Source organism: Cygnus olor, chromosome 19 (genome assembly GCF_009769625.2).
Source record: "Cygnus olor isolate bCygOlo1 chromosome 19, bCygOlo1.pri.v2, whole genome shotgun sequence".
Classification (NCBI taxonomy): Eukaryota; Metazoa; Chordata; class Aves; order Anseriformes; family Anatidae; genus Cygnus; species Cygnus olor.
The window spans coordinates 8,901,955-8,928,902 of record NC_049187.1 but is presented as its reverse complement, the minus strand read 5'-3'; the positions used below and the strand labels follow the sequence as shown (position 1 = coordinate 8,928,902).

The 26,948-nt window shown below is 62.5% G+C and overlaps 1 protein-coding gene across 2 annotated transcripts in view; it reads right to left on the bottom strand.

Annotated features, from left to right (window-relative positions):
- Nucleotides 1-25,726, bottom strand: part of NOTCH1 (notch receptor 1) — a 40,965-nt gene extending 15,239 nt beyond the window's left edge. For both annotated transcript variants that reach the window (XM_040531013.1, XM_040531014.1), the window contains exons 1-12: nt 25,450-25,726; nt 23,757-23,838; nt 8,273-8,535; nt 7,620-7,958; nt 4,675-4,797; nt 4,274-4,507; nt 3,986-4,141; nt 3,696-3,881; nt 3,118-3,231; nt 2,323-2,436; nt 1,147-1,380; nt 703-813 (exon numbers count right to left, since the gene is read on the bottom strand). In XM_040531013.1, coding sequence (XP_040386947.1) covers nt 703-813; nt 1,147-1,380; nt 2,323-2,436; nt 3,118-3,231; nt 3,696-3,881; nt 3,986-4,141; nt 4,274-4,507; nt 4,675-4,797; nt 7,620-7,958; nt 8,273-8,535; nt 23,757-23,838; nt 25,450-25,507 — 2,014 coding nt within the window. In that variant the 5' untranslated portion in view covers nt 25,508-25,726. The remainder of the gene's footprint in view (nt 1-702; nt 814-1,146; nt 1,381-2,322; nt 2,437-3,117; nt 3,232-3,695; nt 3,882-3,985; nt 4,142-4,273; nt 4,508-4,674; nt 4,798-7,619; nt 7,959-8,272; nt 8,536-23,756; nt 23,839-25,449) is intronic.
- Nucleotides 25,727-26,948: the final 1,222 nt, after the last annotated feature.

Sequence of the window (26,948 nt, the reverse complement as noted above, 5' to 3'; positions counted from 1 at the left end):
CCGTGCTGAGGGTGCCATCAGAACTCGGATCTCCAGGCGCACGTGTGCCAGCCACGTACAAGCAGGCCTGCCCTTGGTGTACGGTGATTTCACACCGCTGCATCGCGCTCCTGGCTTAATGAAATGCAGCTGGGAGGGGGCCGTGCCATGGGCTCCTTCGGTCCAGGAGGGAATAGCAAAGGGAGCCAGTTTCAGCCCGTAACCCTACCTGCTGCGGCTGACAAAGGAAGGCTTTATTGAAGGCTCCTGGCGAGCAGGAGCACAAAGAGCCGTGCGGCCCTCGCTGCCGCGAGCGGGGAGCCAGCGGGGTCTGCTGCTATCAAAGCCGCTGGCTTTTTCCAGCGGTGATCAAACAAACCAGTTAGACAAGGCAGCAACCCGATACCCATGGGAGTGGATGCACCGGGAGTCGAATTCGCGGCACTGGAACCCCTCTGATTTTGGCCTGAGCTGGAATCGCCCATTTGGACACGCAGGGGGTCCGGGCTGGGGTGGGAGTGCGCGGGGCTCCTGGCAGCACCGCCGGCTGCAGGAGGCTGGGGCAGGGCCTCCCTGGGACCTTGGTCACCCCGGCTGCTCCCTGCCACAGGAGTCCCCCACTGGAGGACAGCAGCGCCGTCCCTCCTCGCCCCATCCCTGTGTCACCCAGAGTGTCCTGATTTGGGCCAGGCTGCAAGCGGCCACCGCCGTGCCTTCTCTCACCTGTGTACCCCGGCTCGCAGGTGCACTCGTAGCCGTTGATCTTGTCGATGCACTTGCCATAGTCGCAGGGGTTGCTGGCGCAGTCGTCCAGGTTGATCTCGCAGTTGGGCCCTTGAGGAGGAAAGCAGGGGCGTTAGGTGCTTGTGGGACCCCGGCCCTGCTGACGAGGCAAAACAAAACCCGCGGGCAGGCCCCGCCGCGCTGCTCCCCGCTCCACAACAAAGAGCCTCCCCCGCAGGCAGCTTCCAGGCTCCCGGCTGGGGCGAGGGCGCTAAACCGGGAAAACTCGTCCTGGCCGAGGACACCCCTGCCCCAGGCCGTCCCCAAAATCGGGGTGGCTGCTGGCGGTGGCCCAGGGCCTCCCCGGGCATCACGATGAACCTGTCCAGGGGTGGGACCAGGCACCTCGCTGGCACGGCTGTCCCGGCCGCTCCCCTTGCTCACCTGTGGTCCCCTTGAGGCACAGGCAGTTGTAGGCGTTGTTCCTGTCCTGGCAGGTCCCCCCGTTTTTGCAGGGCTGGCTCTGGCACTCGTTGATGTTGATGTCGCAGCGGTGGCCCGTGTAGCCAGGCTGGCAGAGGCAGGTGAAGGCAGCAATGCTGTCCTTGCAGGTCCCGTAGTGGCACGGGTCAGGGTCGCACTCGTCGATGTCAATCTCGCAGTGAGCGCCCGAGAAACCTGGGGGCAGACAGGGGGACGTGGGGTGAGGACGGAGAGGTTGTGGGGTGAGGATGGAGGATGCAGGAGGAGGATGGAGAGGATGCAGGGTGAGCATGGAGGGATGGAGGATGCGGGATCAGGACGGGGGATGCTCCTGCCCACCCAAGGCGGGTGCTGGGCAGCACCCACCCGCTCCACCAGTGCAGCAGGAACCCCCTGGGGATGGGGTGCAAGGGGTTGGATCCCTCCTGGCTGTGGGGCCTTTCAGAGCCCGGCTTGCGGGCTTTGTCCCGGGGCGCACAATGACCTGCATTAAGCCGGCTCGGCTCAGGAGCGGGGCCCCGCGCTCGCCCGCGTCTCGTCCCGGAGCGTGCGGGGGGGCCGGCCGCATGCACCCCCGAATAATCACCCCCCCAGCAGATCCTATTCTCCTGGCCGGCTCCCTCCCCGACGGGCTGGGGGTGGAGAGCCGAGGACAAAGTACAGCTTTGACTAGACCCCGCCAAGCCCACATAGCAGCTTTTCATCGGGGCTTGGCATTAGCAAGACACTAATTAGAGGCCATTCAGCTGGAAGATTTCTGGCGGGAGCTGCTCCACAAAAGAGCCACTGTTTGCCACCAGGGCTCGAGTCATCGTTCTGTGCAATTGCTCCTTGGGTTTCGGTCTGCGAGCCCCCGGAGCTCTGCACCTTGCGTCCCCATAGAGGCAGCTTTATTCCTTCCTTCCTTCCTTCCCCCTCGCCGCCGCCTGTCGCAGCAGCGGGGAGCGCAGCGGGACGGGTGCTGCGGGGCCACACCTCATTAGCGCCGCGCTCGTTACACCCGGTACGGGGCTGGCTGGAAGCAGGGATTTGGGCACTTTCCTTGTTAATAGCTCATTACTGTGGTTTTACGGCACGTTACGGGGCAGAAGGGGGGTTGTTCCTCGGACGGGGGGGGGGGACGTGGGGACCCCTCACCTTCGGTGCACTCGCAGCTGTAGGTGTTGGGGCCGTCCACGCACTTGGCCCCGTTCTTGCAGGGGGTGCTGGCGCACTCGTCGATGTCGAACTGGCACAGGTGCCCGTTGAAGCCTGAAATGGGAGGCAGAAGTTGTGTCCCTGCGGTGTGGACGGCCAGACCTGCCGGGGGCTGCCCGCTGCCCCCTCCCTGTGCCGGGCAAGTCCCGTGCGGGCCCCCCACATCCCAGCCGGGACGCTGGGTTTCCATGGGGACGGCTGCGCGGGGCCCTGAATGCGGGGCTGCGACCCGCCATTGAGAGCATCTTATTTACATCTCTAGAGGAGCAAAGTCTCTGAACTTCAAAACCTCCTTTCACAGATTAACCGTCTCCCCATTCTCTGCTCCACCCCGTGACTTTGACACCGCATTCAAAGCGGCTGGCGAGGCCCCCCCCGGCCCCCGGCCCTCCTTCCCAAAGTGGGGCCTTTTCAAGTGCAAAGCCGAGGGGTTTAATCCTCCTTCCCCTCTCCCATGGCTTGGTGGAGCATCGCCTGCATGGCGCTCAGCTCCTCGCCAGAATGGGATAAACCTCCCCGAAAGCTCCCGCCGGTTCTGCACCACGCTTCCCGCGTGCGGGGAGATGCTGCTCGCGGCGAGGTTTCACCGCCAGCATCCCACATCGCTGCAGAGCCGGGCGGCTCCGCGGGGAACACAGCCCCTTTTTCCCGAGCTGCTGAGGATCCCGAGCAGCCGGCACCGTCAGGTGCGGGACACATGACGGCTCGGTTCCCACCGCGCTGGATGCCACGTACCGGTGGGGCACTCGCAGTGGAACTCGTTGATCTTATCCAGGCAGTTGCCGTTGTGCAGGCAGGGGCTGCTGGCGCACTCGTCCGTGTTGATCTCGCAGTAAACGCCCTCGTACCCTGCGGACAGACCCACCGCCCCGTCAGCTCGGCGGCACGGGGCGCAGCAGGACGGGTGCCCCCTCCACACGCAGGTTACACCAGGAGGCACCGGGATTTTATACAGACAGACCAGGAGCCGTGCTCCAGCTGGTGGGAGCCCATCCGGCCTTACGCACAAGTTTCTGGGTGGCTGTCCACCGGGGATTTCCCTACCTAAGCCAGCAGGGTTGGCAAGAGGAAGGGTGTGGAGGGCTGGTGGTGCCCAGCTCCCCGCTCCCCTGTCCCCACTGCCATGGGATGCTGCGCCGAGCAAAGCGCGCTTCTTTTCAGTGCTCCCCCCGGGCACACCGGCCTCTCACAGCTCTGAGTGCAAATCGACGCTGAGCTGATGCTCACAGGCACCTGGAGCCTTCCCATGCCTGCACCCGGCACCAGGGCAGGGGGTACACACGTGGGGGCCATGGGGCCGCCCGCCCACCTACCGGGCATGCAGATGCACTGGAACTCCCCGATCTGGTCCAGGCAGGTGGCGTCGTTCTGGCAGGGGTTGGAGAGGCACTCGTTGACGTCTATCTCACAGCGAGGGCCCGAGTAGCCCTGCAGACACTGGCACTGGAAGGACCCCTGGGTGTTGATGCATTTCCCTGCGTGCTCGCATGGGTTGGCTCCTGCAAAACACAAGAGTTGCTTACGGGACGTGCTCCCAGCTGCAGTGAGCTCCCTCCTCTGCTGCATGAGCTGCCCAGCCCCTCGGCTGGCACAGGGCACTCACCCAGCGAGCACTCGTCCACGTCCTGGTTGCAGGCTGGCCCCATGTACCCTGAAGGACACGTGCAGATGGCTTTGCCGTTGACAGGGTTGGTGTCGCAGTTGGAGCCCTCGTTGCAGGGGTTGCTGATGCAGGCGTCATCGAGGTGGCACAGCAAACCTGGGGAGCGAATGGCACGCGCACGTCAAGGTGCTGGGCACGCAAGTCTCCATGCACCGAGACCTCTGCCATCATCGGCCAGGGGATGCTCGGGGAGCTGCCACCCCGCACCCTGAGCACTGGGGTCCTCACCTGTGCGGCCGTGGGGACACTCGCAGTAGAAGGAGGCCACCCGGTCGTGGCAGGTGGCCCCCTGGAAGCAGGCGGCCATGGCGCAGTCGTCGATGTTCTCGCTGCAGTCCTCGCCCGTCCAGCCGTTGACGCAGACGCAGTTGTAGCCGCCGTGGTTGTTGTGGCAGGTGCCCCCGTTCTGGCAGGCGTTGGGCATCAGCTGGCACTCGTCCACGTCCTCGGTGCAGTACTGGCCTGCGAGGGACAGGGACACGGGTGTGAGGCTGGCATGGACCCACTCCCACCGGCTTGGTGAGCCACGCTCCTTGCAGAGATGCGTGTTGCTGCACTCAGCGGAGCAGGACGGCTCTCCCCAGCCACCTCCCCAGCCCCCAGGACAGCCCTGCCACCCTCGGTGCTACCTGTCCACTCAGGGGGGCACTGGCAGTTGTAGGTGTTGACGCCGTCCACGCAGGTGCCCCCATTCCTGCAGTTGTTCCCTGGACAGTCGTCGATGTTCTCCTCGCAGTTCTGGCCCGCGAATCCTGTGGGGAGGAGACAGCCGAGGTGACACCAACCTCCAGCCATGTCCCTGCCCTCGTCCAGTGCCACTGTCCCAAGGGGGACAGGACAGCCCCGAAGCCCCGCAGGGCTCCCTGCACCGAGGCTGAGGCTCGGGAGCTGCCCTCCCGCCGCCCTCCCCGCTGCAGCCGGTTGCTCATTAGCACGCAGACAGCCCGCCAGGCGCTCTCCACCCTGCCGCCTTTGAAGCCAGCCGCCCGGTTTCATCTCCAGCCCCGTCCCGCCTCCTCCGGGGCTGCTTTCTGACACGCACATTACCCTGGAAGGGAGCAATCGCCCGGGCCTGGCGAGGGGCTGCATCCCCTGCGCGGGGCAGACGGGCGTCCCCGGCGCGGGGCGCGCCTGCCAAGGCCCCCGGCTCCGAGGATGCTCTCCCCGAGCAGCGGAGGCTCCGCTGGGGACGCCAGCCCCGCCGACTCCACGGCGAGCTGGGATGAACCGGGGCTGCTCCCACCACCGCTCGCGGCAGCCAGCACTGAATCACCATGTTTTAATTTCGCATTTAAAGAGCCTAATAAGCAGTGCTTCCCCCAGAGGGGAATTCTTCGCTCCCCAGTCTCTGGCAGCATGAATCACGGCCGCGCGCGCTGCGCTGATCCCAGCTCTCCTCGCCGCAGCCCGGCTGCTCAGGTTTGTTTTATCGCCTCCACCTGATGGCGCGGCGCGCACTGAAGCCGCGCAGCCCCTGACCTCTCCCCACGTGCAGCAGAAACGAAACGGCCGGGTCCTTATCAGGAGATCTGTCGAGCCACCCTGTCCCCCTTGGACTGTCGCTCGTCCTTGCTCCAGGGTTAGAACAAACGCAGGCCCTTGCTCTGGGACCCACTACATCAGGCCCACTACACGAGCAGCAGTAGCAGTGATTTATGGTCGCTGACAGGAGCCCAAAGCAGACAGCACTGCTCTGCGCCCTGTTTTTAAGCAGCTGGGCTGAGACTGAACAGCAACAACCGGCAATGTCCTAGCTACCAGGATTAACTCATTTCGAACCACCTGAATGAGTAATTAGTACTGCAATTACTTTAAACTCCGGGTTACATTCTGCAGCGATGGCATGATAAACCAGACGAGATTAGTTTAACTTGAAGAAACCCGGAACAGCCAGGCCTCTCTGGAAATGAAAAGGGGTCATTGTTTCGGATCGGGCGCGCTGCATACCAGCGTATCAATCACCCTCTTATCATGAGAAGCGGCCCCCGGTTCCTCGTGCCTCTGCCAAAAGCCGAGGCAGCTCTCGCAGCGAGCCACGAGGTGCCGAGGGACCTCAAAGTCTCCCCCGTTGGAGCCACCCTGCCTTTCCGAGGGGCCGTGCCACCCCGCGGGAGGCGAACCGGCTCGTGCAGCATGCAAATCTCCCTGCAGCCGCCCGCGAAGCCGCGGCTGGGTGTGAACGCGCCGGCCCCCGGCAGGGATGCTCCCCGGGGCGATTCCTCACCCCGCCGTGCCCGACGCCCAGGCTGCTGGGGGTAAAAGTGCCTCGTCAGCGGTACGGCAGGGCAGGCCAGCGCCGCTCCTGCTGCCACCCGGCACCTGCCCGGCCCTGCGGCAGCGCCGCGCCGCCCTGCCCGCGCTGGGAGCTGCTCCCGTGGGAGCTGCTGGCTCGTGGCTCGTCCTGGAAGGAAAGGCTTCCTTCCCCGGCTCAGCCCCAGCACCTCGCTGCCTGCGAGGACGGGAGCTTTGCTCCAGCCTGGGCAAGCAGGCGTGGAGGGGAAGCAGGAGATCCTACAGGGCCCTGGGTATCTTCGATGGCTAACAGTACAGCCAGAAGCTTGGGAAGGGTGTCGAGCCTCTGGTTTTCTGAGTCCATGTCAGAGAACAAGATGAGATTCCCCCATGCTACCCCAGGGGATCTCGCATCTTTCCCCAGCGCCAGCCCACACTGCCGGCAGGAGGCAGGTACCGGGATGATGGTACTGGGATGTGGGTACGTCTCTGCCGGCTGGGACACCCTGTCCCTACCTCGTGCAGAGGGATGCTCTGTGCAGATGGGGCAGGAGGGAGGATGGGGCTCCCGTGGGAACGCTGCGCACCACCCGGGGTGCAGAGCAGAAGAGCCGCTCACCCCTCATCCTGCCCCAGCCCCAGCTGGGCTATATGGGTGACAAGAGGAGATAAAACAACCCCGTGAGAAAATTCCCAGGCAGCTCACCACTGCTCACGGCATCTCTCCCCGGGAGAGGACACAGCTGGTGGGGCTGGCTCGGGTGACAAATGGCGCAGTCCTCCTGGCAAGCAAAGCCTGGGCTGAGCTCAGGCTGCACGGCGCTGCCCTGCGTGCAGCGAGCGGCTGGGCTGCTCCCGTGCTCGCCGGAGGGAGCAGCAGCGAGCACGGGCAGGGTCTCCCTTCCCCAAGCCTGCCTGCACTCAGAAACTTTCCAAAATAGCTATTCCGGGACAATTATTCCATTCTGGAAGTGGATTAAGCTAAAACGGAAAAAGGCACTCTTATTCTGGAATATGAGCATCCGCAGAGGGGCCTCTGCTGAAGCAGTTGTTTTGGAAGAGCTATTTTAGTGAATCACCAAGTATAAAAAGCCCCCAGATGACCTCTCTGCTAAAGGCACGGCTGCCCAGCATCTCCCCCCACACACCCGGGACGGCCCTGCTCCGGCCACTTGGTTTTGTCGCTCCCTAGAGCTGTGACGTGAGCAAAGGCTGGGCACTACGTGCTTGAGGAAGCAAATTGGGGAAAGAAAAAAAAAAAAAAAGCTACAAAAGGGCCCCCAGTACCCTGGTTCCTGGTTCCCCGGCACCTCTTTGCAGGGAGCACCCAGCGGGCACCTACCTGGCAGACACGTGCAGTCGTAGGTGGTGTCCCCGGTCTGGCGGCACGTCCCCCCGTTCTGGCAGGGCGAGGGGTTGCAGGGCACGTAGAGGTGCTCGCAGTTCTGGCCGGTGTAGGCCGGCTTGCAGGAGCACTGGTAGGTGCCCACCTCGTTGGTGCAGCTCCCGCCGTTCTTGCAGACGGGCGGCGAGATGTTGCACTCGTTCACGTCCTGCTTGCAGTTGGCCCCGTGGAAGCCGGCCGTGCAGCGGCAGACGTAGTGGGCTTCGAAGGGGACGCACTGGCCCCCGTTGGCACAGGGGTTGGAGGCGCAGGGGTCGGCCTGCTGGCAGGTTTTACCTGGGGAGGGAGGCGGAGGGTGAGGATGCAAAGCACAGCTCTTAGCGCTGGGAGTCCTGGCGCACAACCACGCTGTGCTCACAGGGGGTTGGGGTTAATTCCCCCGGCCTTTACCCTTTTAAAACCCCCATCAGTGCAGGATTTTTGCAGCTAAATGGGCACCTCCACGCTCGGCACTGCCAACCCTCTCCGCTCCCCCAGCAGCACCACGGGAGGAAGCAGCAACCGGCGCCGGGGGGGAGCTTTCCAGGAGCAACCCCCCAGCGAGGACCGTCCGTCCCCGGTCCCCGCGGCGGCAGCGCCACCGGCCTCACCTGACCATCCCGGCGGGCAGCGGCACTTGTACTCGCTGAGCGTCACCAGGTCGCAGGTGCCCCCGTTGCGGCAGGGGTTGTTGAGGCAGGCGTTCTCGCGGGGCGTCAGGCAGAGCTCGTCGGTGAAGCCCAGGCGGCAGGCGCAGGTGTAGTCCGCGGTGCTGCCGCGCACCACCGGGGTGCAGGTGCCGGCGTTTTTGCAGGGGGAGCTCAGGCAGGGGTTGGGCAGCTGGCACCGCTCGCCCACGTGGGCGCTGCTGCACCTGGGGACGGGGAAAAAAAGAGAGATGTCATTTAGTGTGACCCAAGCCCGGGGGGATCGGGGTGCCCCGGTCGGGTACCGGCACTGGTTCCAGGAGCACGTGCGTAGAGCCGCGCGGGCACGCTGCCCGTGCCCGGCCCCGCAGCACGGCTGCTTTGGCAGTTTGAAGGCTCTACCCTGACGGCTCTGGGCCGAGCTGCACCTTGAGAGAAGAGGAAGATGAAAGAGGCGCCTGGAACAAAGGCTTCCCCCATCAAGGGGCCTGCACAGACTTGCAAAACCACCGTCTCCAGGGCCGACATCCTGCTTTTCAGCGCTAAGTGCTTTCCTCGCTCCCCCCCCCTCGCTGAAGAGGAAACCGGGGCCCAAGGGGGGACGCGGCGGTGGCTCACCCCACGCCTGCGGCAGGAGCACGGCAGAGCCCGGAGCACCGAACCCATCCCTGTCCCCCCCATGCAGACACCCCCAGACCCGGCGCGGAGGGAAGCCCTGCAGCGGCCCCGGGGCTGAGCCGTGCAGGACGCCCGCGCCGCATCGCCTCCTGTCCCCGCAGCGGGGTCCCCGCAGCTTCTACCTTCCCTGCGTCCCGAGAAATCGGCCGAATGCGAATAACCGCGGGCTTGCCGTTGGCTGGTAACAGGTGGGGCACATCCCAGCTCGGCGCAGCTGAGGTCTTCCCCCAAGATAAACCCTCGCCAAGCTCCTGGGGGCCCCGCGTTTCCGCATGGGGGCCCTGAGAAAAGGCCCCGAGCGATGGCCACCGGCTCAGCCATCTGTCACCAGCAGCCACGAGGCAGGGACGGGGACGCGGCGCACGAGGGCAAACCCTGCGCCGGTGGCTCGACACCGCCTGGAGAGGCTGGGCAGGACGCGGGGCTGGGAGGGGATCACGCAGGGGGGGGACCTGGCTCTGGGAAGGGGAGGACGGAGCCGAGCTGTGCGTGGAGAGACCGAGGGCACCCGAATATCGAACGGAGAGCCCGGGGATGAGCACCTCCCTGGCACAAACCCTCTTGTGTTTGCAACACCAGCTGCCACTCGTTTCGTTTCTCCCCTGAGCAGCTCTGCTGGTGGCACACCGCTTCCCGAGGGGCAGTTTCTGTGCTGAGCGCTGGTGCGGGGAGGGCACGGCAGGAGCCAGGCGATGCTGCAGCCCTGTCCTGCACCAGGGTGGCAACGCCACCACGCCACGCTCAGCCCACGCCTGGCTGCCATTAGAGGCCTCAAGAGCAGAAATAAATGCAGGCTAATAAACAGCAAGACAGCTGATGCCCAGGGAAGGCGCTGCTCTGGCAGAGCTTTGGCAGGACGGGGCTGGGGCACCTGCTGCGTGCTTGCACCCATAGCCACAGAGCTGGTGGCACCTCGTGTCCCCGAGGCACAACGCCCCCAGGGGCGCACTGGGGACAGAGAGCCCCGGGGACCATCCCGGACAAAGCCACAGCCCCGTGCCCACGCTACAGAGCGCCCGTCTGCAACACCACAGCCTGAGGACCCCAAAGCCAGGACGCGGGGATCCTACAGGCAGCAAAACCCTCACCCGCCAGCCGGCCCCAGCCCCGGAGCCGCCGCGCCGTGCCGCAGGCAGGACCACGTCCCTGCCCCGCTCCCCCTCTCCTCTCCTACTTTTTTTCTTTTTTTTTTTTTTTAACCCAATTCTGATTTCATTGTTGGGGATTGTGTGAGAATTTGTCAGGATTCGGAGACATTTTGAGTTAATGAGACGGCATTATCCCGGCCAAATGAAAAAGAAAATGCGTACAATAATAAATCAGGGCATCTGCTCGGCACACAAAGGGCGGCGGGGAGCAGGTGTGCATCTTAATGAGGGAGAGCAGCTGCCGGCGCCCGCGAACGGACGGACGGACGGACGGACGATGCCCGGCTCGCCGGCGGCTCCGAACCCGGGGCGCCGCGGACGTGGGGCGACGCCGGCGCTTCTGGGTGGCTGCGCCGCGGCCCCGCGCGGGGGGAATGCGAGGGCCGGGGGCTGCAGCCGCCTGAGAGGGGCCATTGTGCGGGGCCAGGCCGGCCAGGCGAAGGCACGCCGCCGGCAAAGCGCTCAAGTGTGCAGTCATCTGTTAAACCCCCCCCCAACACCCCGCGGGCCCCCCCCCCCCCCCGCCCGCACCACACACGCTTTTTTTCTTAAAACAATCCCCCGGGCGCTCTCGCGGCCGGCTGGCGGACGGGGCAGCAGCGTCACGAGGTTCTCCGATGGGAGAGGGGGTAAAAAAATAAAAATAAATAAATAAAAAAAAAAAAAGAGGGAAAATAAAAGCGATGCCGGACAAAGAGCCCGGGGACTGCGCGGGAAGCGGCCCCGCAGCGACGCTGTGCCCACGGGACCGGGCGCTGTGGGGCTGCCCCGAGGCTGGGTGCGCGGCGCGGTGCGGGGCGGAGGGGGAAGCCCTCCCACCCCATTACGTTTTGGACCGTTTCCAATTCCGAACGCTGGCGAGAGGCGTTGGGAGCTCGCGGCCGGGAAGCCGGAGTAGGGCAGACCCCAGGCCGAGCTGCAGGATGGTTATTAGCAGGGAGGTTGATTAGCGATCGCAGGAACTCACCCGGGGAGGCAGCCGACCCCTGCCTGGAGGCAGAGGGGAGCTTTGGGGCCTTTTGCAGCGCTGCCTCGCTGCGCTAAGACGCACACACACGCTTGTATGACTTTTTGGGGGCCCCACAGGGCTCCCTCCTGACACCAGCACCAGCTCCCACCAAGCCAGAGGCGTCAAAACTTCCCCAGCAGCGCCGCCAGCACGCACGTGCTGCTGCCCCCCGGCCGTCCCAGCCGGGCACAAGACGCCAGACGGGCGGACTGGGGGATGCTGAGCATCAGGTTTCCCTTCCACGCAAGGGAAGTATTTCCAGACACTGGGAAGCACTGGTACAGCAACTCCAGGACATAAGCAATACAACACAGGCGCCATCGAAAGCCATCTCTGTCCCTGTCACACCGACGTCGCCCTGCTCCTGCCCCCGGTTGTGACAGCAGGTCTGGTGCAAGGTCTGGTACAAGGCAGGGCAGAGCACTGCTGGGGACGGATTTCAGTGCCACCAGCCCTTCCACCAGCGGTGGTTTCTCCCCGCTCACAAGCGGAGGCTCCTGAGCTGCATTTAAAAGCCCGGCGCCCACAGCGCATTAAAATAGTCCTGGCTGCAGCGAGAAGCCTGGATCCAGGCGGTGCATGCAAAGCAAGAGATCAAAACCCAGGAGATGAAGGCAGCGAGCAGCTAGTGGCTGTTTTTCAGCTCTCCCAGGTCTGGGAAGCCCGGAGTCAGCAGCGCCGGGTCCAGCTCCCAGCCTCGCTCGGGCACGCAGCCCGGCTGCAAACCTCGTCACACCTCCACCTACGTCAGGGGCTAAAAACCTCTCCCGAAGCCCAGCCCAGGGAGCAAAGCTTCGCTTTCTGCAAAAAAAACGCCTGGCTGGTGGTGCTGCCGGTGCACACTCGGGCGCCGGGTGCCGACGTCCCCGCGGGCTGAGCGCTCAGCCCCGGGAAGATCACCCCGTGGTTTTTCCTTTGGCATTTCCCAAGCAAGGGCTACCCAGTCCAAACCCGAAGCAGCTTCTGGAAATTAGCATAAGAGACATTAAAGCTAGGCTTTAATTAGAGATTTAAGTGTTGGCAGAGGACGGGGCGGGTGCTTCAGCATCAAAACATCTCCGAAGGGCCATTAGAAACTGGCTTCAACCTGGCCAAGCTCCGTGGGTGCTCAGGAGCCTCCTGGATGTCCCCACTCCCCGCTCACAACCCTACAAACACCAGCACCTCTCTGCTCTCTGCCCTGAGCAGCAGCTGAGAAACGTTTCTGTTCACCACTAACCCGCTGGGGGAGCATCGAACACCCCAACCACGACCCACCCCGAGCTTTTGGAAGGTGGCAGCGATGCACCACGAGCTTCCCGGCACAAGGAGCGAGGTGGGCTGACGGCCTCACAACTCCCTCCATCCCTATCCCCAAGGGACCAGGGCTGTCACCTACGTGCCAGGCAGGACAGGGGACAGTGATCCAGTCCCCATCCCCACGGACGGGGATGCTGAGCGCTCTCCCTGCAGGCACGAGCACGCTGATTTACACCGCCTGAGCGCCTGCAGCTCCCGCCCGTCCCCAGGACTTTGTGCTTTGGGGCCGAGGCAGAGGCTGCGGGGGGGATTCCCACCACGTTGGGCTGCTCCACGCCATCCCCGAGCACAGGCTGCTGCGTGGAGGAGGCTCGGTTATAACACACCAGGCTCCCGACCCAGACATCTCCAGCACGATTCGCAGGCGACGCAACGGGTGATGCAGAAGGCCTCGGCCGAGGGCAGACAGCAAATCCCCTGGGACGGCCTGGGAACGGGAACGGCGGCCCCAAACTCCCGAGCCGCTCCCAGCGCCAAGCCCAGGCCAGATCTGGATCTGCTCAGCGCGGGCACGTGCGTTTGTTGTGTCTGCTGGACATCCTCCGCGAGCCGCGAACCGCGGCAAAACGCTGCAGCGTTCCAGCAGGGCTCCAAAAAAACAAAACGCCACGCCACGCCGCTCCCCGCCGTGCGAGCCGCACACCGGGCTCCCAGAGCAGGGCTGGGGATAAGGGGGGGGACACCCCTCCTGCCTCCCCCCGTGCATCTCAGCCCGCTGCCGCCCCTTTGTCCGCGGCGCGCGGGCTTTTCCCCAGCCCGCCAGCAACAGGTTCCGTCCCCGGCGCGCTCCCTCCGCAGCAATGCGGGCACTGAAAGCATCCCGAGGCAGATGTTCCTGCGACCTTTAACCCCCGCCTAATTCACGGGGTTTTGCTGTTTTCCTTTCCGCGCTAAGCTGCCATCTGCCACCCCCGGCGCAGATGACACCCGGGCGCTGCCGCGGCCCTCCCCGCCCCAGGCACGCTCTCGCCCCGCGGCTTTGTCCGAATTCGGGACGCGCCGGCCCCGCACGATGCTGCCCTGAGCCTTGGAGGGGCTCTAAAGGTGCTGGGTGCTCATCACCCCCAAGGACTGGGACCAGGCTGGAGGTAAAACCCACCCCGGGCTTAAAATGCACAAAACAAACCGGAGCACGGCCCCCAGACGCACGCAGGGGCTGTCCCCGTGTCCCTGTCCCCGTCCCGCGGGCAGCCCCAGCAGGGAGGGGACGGAGGCTGTGGGGCCCCGTGTCCAGGCGGCCCCTTATCTGCGCTGCCATCGCATAACCTCTTCCTCGTCCTCATCTGCTGGAAGCATAAACGGCCGCGGTTGTTCTCCCCAAGGTAAAAGCACCGTGGGAAAGCCGAGGAGGGACGGCTCGGGTCTTTACTCAAGCCCCGTTTTGGGGCGATTGGGCTCACGGGGCCGGGTGAGCCCCCGCTGGGGCTGAGCAAACACTGCCAGGATGGAAATACCTCGAGGACAGGGCCAGCGGAGCCCAGAAGTGCTTCAGTGAGCACCCAGGGGTGGCCTTGTGTGGGTAGGGGGCCGGAAAGCACCACCAGGACCTCGCGTGGTGCAGAGGGTCCCCATCGAGGGACCTGCGGAGCCGAACGGGAAGCACGGCCGCCTGCCGCCGCACGTTCCCGTATGCAAACGGGGCAAGCCCGGCAGGTACAGGCCCTGCGTGCTAAGCCCCTTCTGCCCCATCAGACACCCGCGCAGAGGAGTCACTCTTCCAGTTGTGCCAGCGCTTTCTCGCCCGGCGCAGCCTGGAAGCAACTCCCCGACTGCTCCCCAGGTTACAGCCCTCGCCCCGAGATCCGCTGCCACCACTGGGGACCCTCATCCCCGACAGCTCCCACCCGGGGGGATACGTCACCGTGCCACAGAGGGAGGGGACGTGTTTCCACCTTTCTCCTGGTTTTATTTTCGTGCTACTGGCTGAAGGAGAAAATCCTCCTGCCTCCCCACCAGCCCCTCTGGCACGGAGCATCACCGGGGGCCGCGTGGGCACAGGGCCGGCCACGGGACTGCTCCCCAGCAGCCTCATTCCTCGGGAACACCCCGCCGAGCTCCCCGCAGGGCGAGGGGAAGGAAAAACTCTCCCGCTGGCAAAGCGGAGCTCCACATCCCGCGTCAGCTCCCACCTCACCCTCAGCTGCTGCCCCGGCACCGCTGCATGGCTCGGGGCCCTGCAGCACCACGCAGCTGGCAGAAGGTGGGCGCAGGGAGATTGGGAACGTCGGGGATGCTGCGCTGAGCTCTCGGCAGCACGGAGGAGGAGGCAGGGATGGCTCCCTTTGCCCATGCGACCCCTCGGTGTCCACCCTCTGCCAGCAAGCGGGCACGGCCGGGCTGACGGCGCCTCTCCTGCAGCTCGCCCTGTGGTTCCTGGCACACGCAGCCGGGAGGAAAGCAAAGGCTGCGCCGCGCTCCCAGGAGAGCCCAGGCAGAGCTGCCCGGCTCCTCCTCGCCCGCGTGGGACACGACGTGCCGCGGCACCGAAAAGCAGCGCTGGGCTGAACCGGCGGTTTCTTTACAAAGTCCCATCCAGGTCTTGCTTTATTAAACACGCCGGGACACCAGCCTGGGAAAAAAAAAACAGTTTCACATAGGGAGGGTGGTTGGCAAAGCAGCGGGTTACTTCGAGTGACATCAGGTTAATAAAGCAAGAGCCGATCTACGGTCTTGTTTAATTAAAAAAAAGCACGCTGCAATCCAAAGTCTTTGATGTGTGTTTTTTTTTTTTTGTTCCAGTTCATTTTTGACCTAGCCCAAGCCATCTAATTGGGATTTTAAGACCCAGACTTTCATCTGGAGAGAAACTCAAGGAATTCCCAAAGCTGGATACGCTCACGGACAGGAGTGGGGAGAGATGTGCTAGAGCCGCTGTTCCTCCTACCAGCACGGAGCAGAGAGAAGAAAAAAAAATATATATGGCTTTGTTTCTTCAGCAGACATTAGTCAGGACAGTTTGGGAATCAAAGTTCCCATTGTAATGAAAAACAATATAATCCCATTACCAAGCACAGTGGCCAGGCTATTCACCCCGAGCGGTGAGCAGCTACCTGGGAAGGAGCTGCTTTTCAATGGAGCTTCATTCACAATACACATGAAAGATGGCTGAGGAAGAGACCAAGACACAACTCGTTTCATTCCCACCCTCAACAATGGGTACTAGGAACTTTTTTTTTTTTTTCTTTTTCCCCAGCTGACGCTTTTTATATCCTCTGCCGGTGTAAATCCGCACAACCCGATTGTTTGTGGGGCTGTGCTGCCCTAAGAGCTCGGGTCTCCGCCGCATCAAGCCGCTCGTCTCGGGCCGTGCTGGTGGCAACGTGCAGCTCCTGGCCAACGCGGAGCTCCTTCAGCATCTGGGAGGAAACGCTCCCCCTGCCTGCGCCGGTTCCTCAATTTCTTTCCCTATACAAACACCTCATTCTTTAACCCAGCAGAGAGGAAAGTCTGAACTAGGGGGACCGGGGCATCCCCACATCCCTGGGGCAACCCCGAGCCCGAGGCCACCCTGCATCCCCTGTCCCTTGGGAGATGAAAGCCCTGGCACTCGTGGCAGTGCCGGTGTCACCACCGTGCTCAGCGATGACGAACGAACTCTTTTACTTTTTTTTTTTTTTCCCCCCTCCCCAGCCAAGTTTTGGCTAAACACTGAGCTGCCCGATCTCCCCGTATATGGAGAACTCCCCCAGGAACACACGCGAGCCCTCCGTCCCGCTCCTCTACTCCTGGAAATAAAACCTGCGATTAGGATCTGAACAGCTACCGAGAGTTTAAACAACCTATATTTAGCTCTGATATTTATAAATAGGAGGAGGGGAGGGGGTTTTACAGAGCCCAGCAGTGCCCCTACAGCGCAAAACCCCGCTGAAAGCCAAAGCCACCGGGCTGGGGCTGTTTTGGTGAGGTGTAGCAGACAGACAGACAGGAGGCAAAGAGGAGGACGGCCGGCCAGCGACGGGTGCAGCCCACCCCCAAACTCACACAGCTTTCTCTCCGCAGGCAAAGCTCCCTAAAACAGTCAGCAGCAGCAAACCCCTCGCCCCTCGAAGCAACGCCGCAGAGGCTCGAAGCCCGCCCGAGCAGACGGGCGCTCCCCGAGCCCGGCGTTGCTGCCGCTGCCGAGTTTAACCAAGGAAACAGCAAGGAGGGAGGGAAGGCGCTGCCTCCGACACCTTTTGCCGGCAGAAATCCCTGTGTCAACATGAAGCCCCATTGAGCCCGGGGGACAATAGGGGCGGCGCTGCCCTCCGGCCGGCGCCCGCATTCCTGCCCGGCGTCCCCTAGAAACCCCCTTTCATGAGGAGCAGCGGGCCCTGTGAAAGGGCCGTCTGTCGCCCTGCCTTTTGACTCCGAGGCCTGTGTCTAACATTTTAATAGGGGCCAGGGGCTGGGGAAAGGCCCCCCTGCTCGCGGGCCGTCCCCCCGCGGGGTCACTCTCCCAGCCCGCACCGCTGCGCGGGGCTCTCCGCGCCGAGGGGCGCGAGCTGGCAGCGCTGGGCATGCCTCTGTCGGCAGCCACGTTCCTCCACCGGCCCAGGAGCGGTCGTTCGGTGCTTTAGCTGCCCGCAAATATCTTCAGGAGAGGCTTTTTGGGGGTTTCTCCGTGAAGGATGCTCCAGCCAGGCAGGAGCACTGCACCAGAGGGGACTCGCAGAGCTGCCAGTTGCCAATTCCCACCTTGACATCAATCACCTCCAGGAACACCCAACTCGTGCGCAGCGATGCCAGCGGGGAGTATAAATTCCAGGAGGTCCCCATCGCCCTGCCGGCATCTCCTGGCAAGGGACAGAGCGGTCAGGGAAGCACGGAGCCCCCCCTGCTCTCCTGTTTCTCCCTCGGGAACAGCCGTAGGTGGACACGGAGCACCACGGAGCCAGGCGCCGAGGAGCCAGCAAGGCTCAGCCCTGCGGCCCCAGCCCACGCGACGGCCCGGGCCTGATCCTGCGCAGCCCCGGTGGCCCAAGCAAAGCCTGGCACCGCTGCCCGTGGCCACGCTGACTTTCACCCGAGCCCAAAGCCGGAGGCTCTGCAGCCCCGCGCTCCTCCCGGCTCCCAGCCCACCGCCACCTGGCCGCTCGCCTGCAGCGAGCCCCATCTATTAAGTAAGGGCGACGTTATAGCGTCATTAAAACTTAATAAATCCATTTCCCATATAAATACCATTAAATTCAGATTTTGGGGAAGGGAATGAGGGTGAAAACTTGTTAAAAGAAAATGACTTACGCGCAAATAAATTTTTGCAACTTGACTGAGCGTGAAAGTTTCCCATTAAAATGCAACTCCGCTCCCTTCGCTCGAAATGTGCAAAAGCCTAATAACCACGGCCTAAACATTAACTGTTTAACCGACTTTTCCAATATTAACTCCAGGCTGCCGTGGGGGAAGGGGAGGACGTGACGGGTGAGAGCTTGAAGTAGGCGTTGGTGCTGTGCGACCCAGCCCCAAGCACACGCTGCTCGCACCTCGCCGCCGCGATGCTCCCAGCAGCAGTGCCCAGACACACGAGTGTGCCAGGGGGGCTGCGAGCACAGCACGAACCCGTGCAGGATGCTGCTCGGTCACGGGGAGCCCCCCCTGAGCCCCAGGCAGGGGCTTCGGTCGTGGTCACGATCCTGCACCGCTCCCTGCTGAGCACCTCGGGTGCCCGATTCGCCTCTGCTAGCCGCGTTCCCGTGCTGGGATGCGTCGTGCGCAGAGATGGGCCCTGACGCTCAGATAGGCAAGAGCAAACGGGGGAAACTGAGGCACACAGCAGCACTCAGCATAGGAAACCCTACGGGGTGAGCCCACCTGCTGGACATGTGCTGGAGCTGTCCACGGAGACCCTGCCACGGGTCCAGCTGCTGCCGTGCACCTTTAAAGGAGAGCAGAGCCCAGGCGAGCTGTGCCCACATAAACGGGCACCACCGCAGCTCAGCGCCCCCGCCAGCTGGAGCAGCACCCAGCAGCTCTACCAGCGAGGCTCGCAGGCGTCCAAGCAAAGAGCCAGGCGTCACCAGGCGGCCATCTCTCGCTGTCCCGTGGGAGCTGCCTTCATCCGGCGCCTCTGAGACCTGCTGGGGTGCTGCGAAGACTTCCCAACATCACACCCTACAGATGCGCACAGAGCCTCTGCTCCTGCAAGCCTCAATGCAAGAGCAGCACTTCTGCTGCTTGTTCCACATGCTGCTTACCCACATCTTTGGCTGATGACCCAGACCAAAGATGAGCTCAGCCCTGGCCTGGTGAGGACCCAACACAGTGCCCACGGCTGGGGGTCCTTGGGATGGGGGTAACGAGGATCTGCTGCTGCCAAAACCCACTGAGGACAGCCCCGAGGAGCCCGGTGCTGCAGGATGGAGCACCCCAAGGAGCTACTTGCCACCCTATCGTGGACAAACAAGGTTCGTGTTTATCCTCTTATCACCACTTTGTGTCCGTAACCTGGCTGCAGGACAGGAATTACATGAAGGATGGTAAAACTGCAGTCATCCCCCAGCAGGGACAGCCAGATGGACAGGGACAGCCAGGACACCATCTCCCCACAGCACAACTGGATCAAGAAGGCACCAGGCAGCTGGGAGCATCAGGCACCTGTGGGGTTTCAGCACAGCCCTGTCCCAAGGGCATGCAATGAAATGGAAACCCCATTTGGGAAACATCTGGAATTGCCCCGTTCTGGCCTGGTGGTCTAACCCTGGTCCCAAAACAACCGGAGGCAGGAGGCCAGCCCCACAGCACTGCTCCACCCTGGAGGCAGCAGGAGCTGGGCAGTCCCCGGGGCTGGCTGGACACAGAGCCACGCTCCTGCCCCAACGCACCCCAAACCGCACGGAGGCACCAAGAGGAGCAGCCGGACCCCACCAAAGGCAGAGAGGTGGCTGGTTGGCCCCTGCTGGAGGCAGGGCGCAAGCGAGACCCCTCTGCAGGTCTCCTGGGACTTCTAAGACTCTTCCACTCCGTACCCACATGGTTTGAAGCCTTGGTGTTTGGAGATACGTTAACCGCGGAGAACTCTCCATCCAGATCCAGAGCTTACATTAACTATGGGGAACTCTCCATCCAGATCCAGAGCTTACCAGCTGGTGGTAACTGCACCCCGAGGCTACTCCCTCGTTAAAAACACCGATGCTCTATAAATTTCACATTCCACTCATGTACACACGCAGTTACCACTCAGGACACCAACAAACATGAGAAAAACGAGGGTCACCACACCTCCGGGCCTGGAAAGAGCAAGTTAATTTCCAAACAATGTTATTTTAAAACTTGCTAACTGCCTACTGATTATGTTATCCAAGCCCTTAATTGGTGAATAGCTTGGTCTTGCGATCACTTATACGTGTCACCTGCACGCTACATACAATAAACCATAACAGCCCTGGAGGTGAGACCAGGGTGTGTAGCACCAGCTGGAACAAATGGGCATTTGTGACTGCAGAAGACCACGCCGGTGTGAAGACCTCATCCCCTCTGGATCCTGGGGAGCCCCCGAGCACCTTCATCTCAGGCCCTGCTGGGGGCCCTACCAAGACATCTCCTCTGGTGCACGACCAGAGCCGACCCCTGCCCAAACGCAGGGCAACCCCTCCGGCCCAGAGAAATCCGTCACAGGTACCCAAGCCGTGAGAAAAAATAAGCAAAACACTCAGTCCAAACGGTAAAGTCCCAAGGCGAGTTATCAGCAGGCAGCGAGACCACCTGAGTCAACTGATAACCAGTGCGGCGAGGAGGGACGTAAACAGATTCTTCTCGAAAAGAGCCACACAATGTCCCCGCTGTCCCAGTGACCTCACCAGCTGAGCTCCTCGGCTCAGTTTCTCTTCCACTGGAATTCGCAACAGGTGACGCTTTTGTGTTTTTAATCTCTCCCCTCTTACCCATTTCCACCTTGTTCTTTCCCGAGAATGAGATCAGACTTGAAACAGCCATCGAGAGTTCTCAACATGGCTGAATCACCACTCGGCTACTTCTTTAAGAGCTTCCTCTGCTCGATTGTTCAACACTCCACCCTCTTCCTCTCCAGCGCAGAGACTGCATTTTTTCTTTGTTATTATTTCATGGAAATAACGTTGGGTTAAAGCACATGAGAAAAAAAAATCAAACCAGAAGGAAACTTCCGCCCTTTACAATGAGATAACAATGACTGAGCAGTTGAATAACTTGAAGGGCACAGAGAGCTGCAGGACTCAGATCGCTCCTCTGCCTTCCTGGTTGTCTCCAGGAAGAGTTTTGAGCTGAAATAATCACCTCTTGCTGCTGTGGTCCCCCTCTGAATGCTTCTTCCAGGCGCAACCAGCCCTGGTCCACCGGCCCTGGAAGCTGGGGGTGCAGTGGGCACGGCTCGGGACCCATCTCCCCGACTGCACCACAGCACTACGCTGATTCATAAACAGAGGAAGTACTTTAGCAAACTGACTTTTCCCCCTTTTCAGGGCAAACCTAGTGATTAATTTAACTTATTCTTTTCCGTTGCAGACTATTTTGCTTCTCCGGGCAAGAGTATGACAACCCAGACACAGCTCCTCCGACTTCAACAGGGAAATGCTGGTGGAGCAGGGTTTGAAATTCTGCCCCCTTTCATGCCATCTGCTTTTAACTAGTGGAGCAAGGGAGGTCCTGGGAATAAAAGTCACATGGCACAGCAATCTAAAACGAGCCCTGCTCATTTGCAGGGATGCCAGTCAAAAATACAGTTATCCAGCAGTCTAATTAGGAGCTACCACTGGAAGTCGGAACGATTTTTTGGAAAACCTTCTCATTTCGTCTGGGAAAACGCCTCAGTCAAAGGCGAGCGCCTTTTTGGAAAGCCACAGCTCACCAGCACCGTGAAACCACACTTCAAACACCGCAGCCGCCAGCCACCGCCCCCGGTCCCGGCCATCCCTAAGGCAGACCTTGAAGAGCTACAGGTCTGTGCCAGTGCCATGCGTGGGACACGAAGCTTTGCCACTGCTCTTACAGCCCTGGCGGAGCCTGCTGTCCCTGCCAAGGTGGAAAGCAACTCCAAAGGCGGCTTAATTAGACCGCTGCTGCCGCAAGCCCTCCAGCCGATCAAATGCTCAGTCCTCCGCGTTCAATTAAAGCTCTGTGTGCCCCCGACTGCCTGGCAAAGGGACAAGCAAGATAAGGCACCTGGAGCTTTACAAACTACCACTGTAAAATAATAAAGGCTGAGAAAGCTCCTCGTTTCGCACCGGTGACTTCCTTTCCGCCACAGAACTGATAACTGGGGTTTGGAGTTATCAGAGGCGTCTTCAAGTAACCCTGCTAGCTCTCCGCTGCGACAAGCGCCGGGACGCTCGTCCACTCGAGGAGCGTCTCCCTCGTACGCTATTTATTTCACTCCACTTTTCTAATTGGATTTGTGGGGACAGCACAATGGGGCTTTATGGCCAAACTTTGTTAAGTGCCAGGCCGAGCGGAGATGTGGCCAGCAGCCAAAATGGTGCATTTCACGCAGGCGCCAAAGGGCAGTGCCAGCTTTTCTGCGTCTGGTATCTGTGCTCTTGGCTCTGCTTTGTTTAAGAAGCTTGGAAGCAGAACTCCTCGTAAAGAGATATTCAAACAAGTGAAAAGCGGGATTTTGCAAGCTGCTATCAGACACCTTGGGAAGTTGCATCTCGTCCGGTCTGCCAGCACCTCTAAATCTGCCTCCATCGCCCACGAGATGTCATGGCATGGCACAACTGCTGTACCACGCCGTGAGCACGCACCTCAGCTTCCTGCAGGAATAACTCGCACGTACTTGCGAAGCCATCCTGGTGTCTGCAGCCAAGGGAGAGGCGGTTGTTCACAGCTAGCAATGAAGAAGTTCTGTAGTTCTGTAAACTTAACTTTTTCTCTTAAAAAAAAAAAAAAAGCCCCACCAGCAACCCAAGCCTACTTTGGAGGCTTCTCCTCCAAATAGAGCTTGCACACATCAGATCTAATTAGATTCCATCACCATCTGCACATGAAATGTAAATCAGGAGTTGCAGAGACTTAAGAAAAAAAGGAAAGAATGACCACAAGGAAAAGGAGGGGTGTAAGGTTGGGGAGGGGGTGGAGGGTTGGGCATTCTGGGAAGCCATACATGATTAGTCACACAGCATTAATCTGCCTCCCTTAACAATAGCTGCCGAATTTCGACCGAATCCCAGCTGTCGCTCTTTGAATGAAAGAAAACAAGATTTAGAGCGTCAAGCGTTGGTAAGGGCTTCTGTGCAAAAAAAAGTGGCGTGCATTCATTAGTGGCTCACAAAAGGACCCAGCCTTTGTCCATTAAATTGCTCATGTGCCTGATTGATTTGCTGATTTATTTTCACCAAAGGGTTGGGGGGCTCAGCTTGGAGAAGGGGGCGGGAGGTGCCCGGCTACTGGGCAGAGTAACGGCACCCAGGCAGATTTGCAAAAAAGCAACACACATTGTCAAGGAACACTGCCATTCAACAGGTCGGGATTGGAAATGCCTTCGGGTTCCTCCACCGAGAGCTTCCTATTGGGAAATTTGGGGTGGGTGGGAACGTCTCCCTGCCTGCTCTCAGCTCAGGCCGTCTTTAACAGGCAGAGGGGAAATCTGGCCGGAAAACAGAGCCTTGCCCATTCAGATTTCTTTTATGGAATAGTTTTAAAAAGGGAGCTGCAGCCTTATTCATTTCTCTTGGTTATTGTTCCCTGGGAGCCTGGAGTGAATCGGCCATCGCTGCGGTGGGTCAGTTGGTCCTTCAAAGAGTCCCAATGCTTCTCACATCCGTTTCCCCACAATCAGCTTGGAGAAGGATCCTGCCCGCGTGCCAGGACCCGCGGGTAGTGCCGGGCTGGACCGTGCCATGGCACCGGCACTGTGGGGCCGCAGGAGAGCGCGGCCCCGCTCTGCCACCTGCCCCGTGGACACACGGATGTCCGTGGGGCAGCTCCAGCAGCCAGAGCCACGCAACGCAACTTCTCTTGAACATTTATTGGAGATGTACTGGAAACCACAGCTGCCAGGGAATGAAGGGCAACGTTTTGGGGACCGGGCGGTGTAGCTGGAAGGCAGACAGCCTCCCTGCCCTCCTGACAGGCCCGCGAGCGCCGCGGGCTGGCCCTACCTCCTGCTCCATCAGCAGGGCAGCCTGCATAGGTTAACACCAGCAAAACATGGCCCTTTGCCCATGTTTTTCCACCCAGCTAGGAACAAAGACCGATCCTGCCAAACTCGCGGCGACTCCTACACAAGCAGGTTATTCTTGCCACTCAAGGAAAGAAAACACATGCTGCCCCTATTAAATCCAGAGCCTTCAAAGCAAAGTCAACACGCGTGGCAATGCTTCGGTCGAGGGAGATGAAAATCCTCCGGCTCCTCCATACTTACTGGCACACCTCCGTCCCATTGAGAAAAGTTTCGCACTTGCCCCCGTTGAGGCAGGACTCGGCCGGCTGCGTGCACCGCAAACCTGCGAACAGAAGCAGAGCGTTAGCCACAGCGCAGGGCCGGGGGGCTGCAGGCCCCGGCACCCCCCGGCACGGGGACGGGCTCACAGGGCTTGTGTCCACACCGGGGGGTGACGGAGGGCCTACGTGGGTCCTGGTACGGGAAGGCCAGCCTAAAAATATCCTCGGGGTGGGCTGGCGGGTAGGCGCTGCCCTCGCCTTCAGCAGGGCTGGGAGAGAAGCAGCGGGTCGGGCCCTGAGTGACAAACGCCATTTGGGAAAAACCATCCTGCCCGAGGGCCCGTGAGTTACCATCAGCTCGGTCGCGAAATGAGTGGCTCCTCGCAACTCGCTCTGAGTAAAGGTTTCATTGTCTGGCCCTCGGAGCCGAGTTCTGCGCAGTTACCACAGCAACTCGCTGAAAAGTACCAGAATCGCTTCCGATTTCCACCCCGGGCTCGCTCTTCCCCTTCTCTGTCCCCGCCAGCTCCTCACGGTAACCGGCTCCGCTGCGCTCGTGTGCAGCCCTCGCAGTTTCGCACTGAGCGAACGCAGCCTCGCGCCGCCGCGGCCCGAACCCAACTTCTCCCGAGGGGCCCCGAGCCCGAGGCGCTGCCATCCCGGGGCCACCCCGCACCCTGGGGGGGTCCCTCCCCAGCCCCCCCGAGCCCTGCTTTAGGAACACAGCAGGGAGCTGGGAGTGCACCCTGCGCCCCTACAAACTTCACCCTCGAGGGGGCAAGCTCCGGGATGGGGTCTCCTGCGGGACCCCCGTCGGGGTGTCCCCACTGACTGCGTTCCCCAAAGGCTCCCCCCACCCCCCCAGCTCCGGTGGGGGTTTTGTGCTGCTCCCCGGGGGCTCTGCAGGGCCCCGGCCCCCCCCAGCCGGGTTGGGACGGGACAGGACGGGCTGTGCCCCCCCCCGGCCCGCCCCGCTGCCACCCCGCGGGACCAGCCGCCCCCGACGGTCGCTCTGCACTTTCTGCGGCCAAACACCCGGAGCCGGCGCCGAAGGGGGGGGGGGGGAGGGGGGGGGGGCCCGAGGGGCACCCGGCTGACTTTCAAGAAACAGGAAACCGAGAGAAAAAATAAAAAATAAAAATTTGCAAAACGGTCGAAAACTCTCGCGGAACAACAGGCAGGAGCGCGGCTGCTGCGCGCACCTCTGCGGAGCCCAGCCCCGTCCCGAGCTCCGGGCCCCCCCCCCCCCCCCGGCAGCCCGCAGCACCGAGCTCCGGCTCCCCCCCCGACGGCCCCGAGCCCCGCTGCCCCCCGCCACCGAGCTCCGGCTCTCCCCGACGGCCCCGAGCTCCGTCCCCCACCCCCCACCCCGCGCCGCCGAGCTCCGGCTCCCCCCGACGGCCCCGCTCCTGGCGGTGCCTCCGGCCCCGAGCTCCGCTCGCTCCCCCCGACGGCCCCGAGCTCCGCTCCCCTCCCGCTCTCTACTCCGGGACACCGAGCCCCGGCCCCCCCCCCCCCCGCACGGTTCCGTCCGCCCCGGGGATCCCCGCTTCCCTCGACGGCCCCGAGCCTCGGTGCCCCCCTCGGAGCCCAGCCCGGTGCCCGCACCCGCGGGGCCGCCCCGCCGGGCTCCCCGGGGCTCTCGGGGCGAACTTCCTGCCCGCGGCCCTCACCTCGCGTCGGGGCGGGCAGCAGGGCCAGCAGGAGCCCGGTGGCCAGGAGCCGCTTCATCCCGCTCTGCTCCCACCGCTCACAGCCGCATAGATCCGAGGGGGCGGGGGGGGGGGGAGTGGGGGGGGGAAGGCCGCCGGCCGAGCCGGGCCGGGCCGAGGCGAACCGAGCCGAGCCGGTGCTCCGGGAGCCGCAGTCACAGCGCGCCCCAGCGCCCAGCGCAGCCACTCCGAGCGCCGGCGCCTCCCGCGGCTGCTCAGCCCCGGCGGGCCGGGCCGGGCCGGGCGGAGGGCGGAGGGGGGGGCGGGACGGTGCGGGGCGGGACGGCTCGGCACGGCTCGGCACGGCTCGGCACGGCTCGGCAGGGGACGGCACGGGACGCCCCTCCCTGCCCGGCCCTCGGGGGAGTGGGGGGGGAACGCCGCTGGGAGCACCCTGCACGGAGAAGAGGGTCCCAGAGTGGGGTGGGAGTGGGGTGTGGGGGGGTCCGGGGTTGATTCGGGCACCCCTGTGCAGCCCCCGCCTCCCAGTGCAGCCCCTCAGCCCCATGCAGCACGCCATATGCAGCCCCCACCCCGCCATGCAGCCCCCCTCAGTCCCCATGCAGCCCCCTCCCAGGCCTTTAAACAACCTCCGGACACCCCTGTGCAGCCGCCCCATCCCAGAGCAGCCCCTCACCCCCATGCAGCCCCCCCCATGCAGCCCCCCTCAGTCCCCATGTAGCCCCCTTCCAGCACTAGCGCAGCCCCGCCATGGGCCCTATCAACCTCCGGACACCCCTATGCAGCCCCCCCCAACCCAATGCAGCCCCTCACCCCCATGCAGTCCCTCACCTCCATGCAGCCCCCTCCATGCAGCCCCTCACCTCCATGAGGCCCCCTCCCAGCACTAGTGCAGTCCCCCCCCCCCCCTCCCCCAGGCCCTTAAACAACCTCCAGACGCCCTCACGCAGCCCCCAGTTGCAGCCCCCCAGCCCCCAGGGCCCGCAGCCCCCACTCAGAGCCCACAGGAGGACCCAGGCCCCCAGCCCCAGCCGCAGCATGGCCGGACAGGGCAGTGCCCACCCGGCGGCACGGGGCTGAGCATCCCCAGGGGGTCGCAGGCCCAGGAGAGCGGGGTGAGGGTGGGCTTCCTGCTCCGACCCTGTGCAGGTGGGTGCAGGTCCAACGGGACGTTTCCCACCCGCACCCCCCCGACCTGCACGCAGCTACCCGTGGAGCAGGACAGGATGTTGCTGTGTTGGGCCATGAACTAATGAACTCGCAGCCCTGGCCAGCCCGATGCGCTGCAGCAACACACAAATAAATTAGGGGTGGCAGAGAAGCCAAACCTGGGAGACAGCCCCGCAAATCCCCCACGTGTACAGGCTTCCTGTGCCCTCAGCCCGGCGCCCCCCGTGTCCCCCCTGTTGCTCCACCAGGCTTGAGCCCTGCATGCGGAGCTGCCCTGGAGCCTGTGGGATGGGAGCACGGGGATGTCCCAACCAAAACCTGGCCAAGTT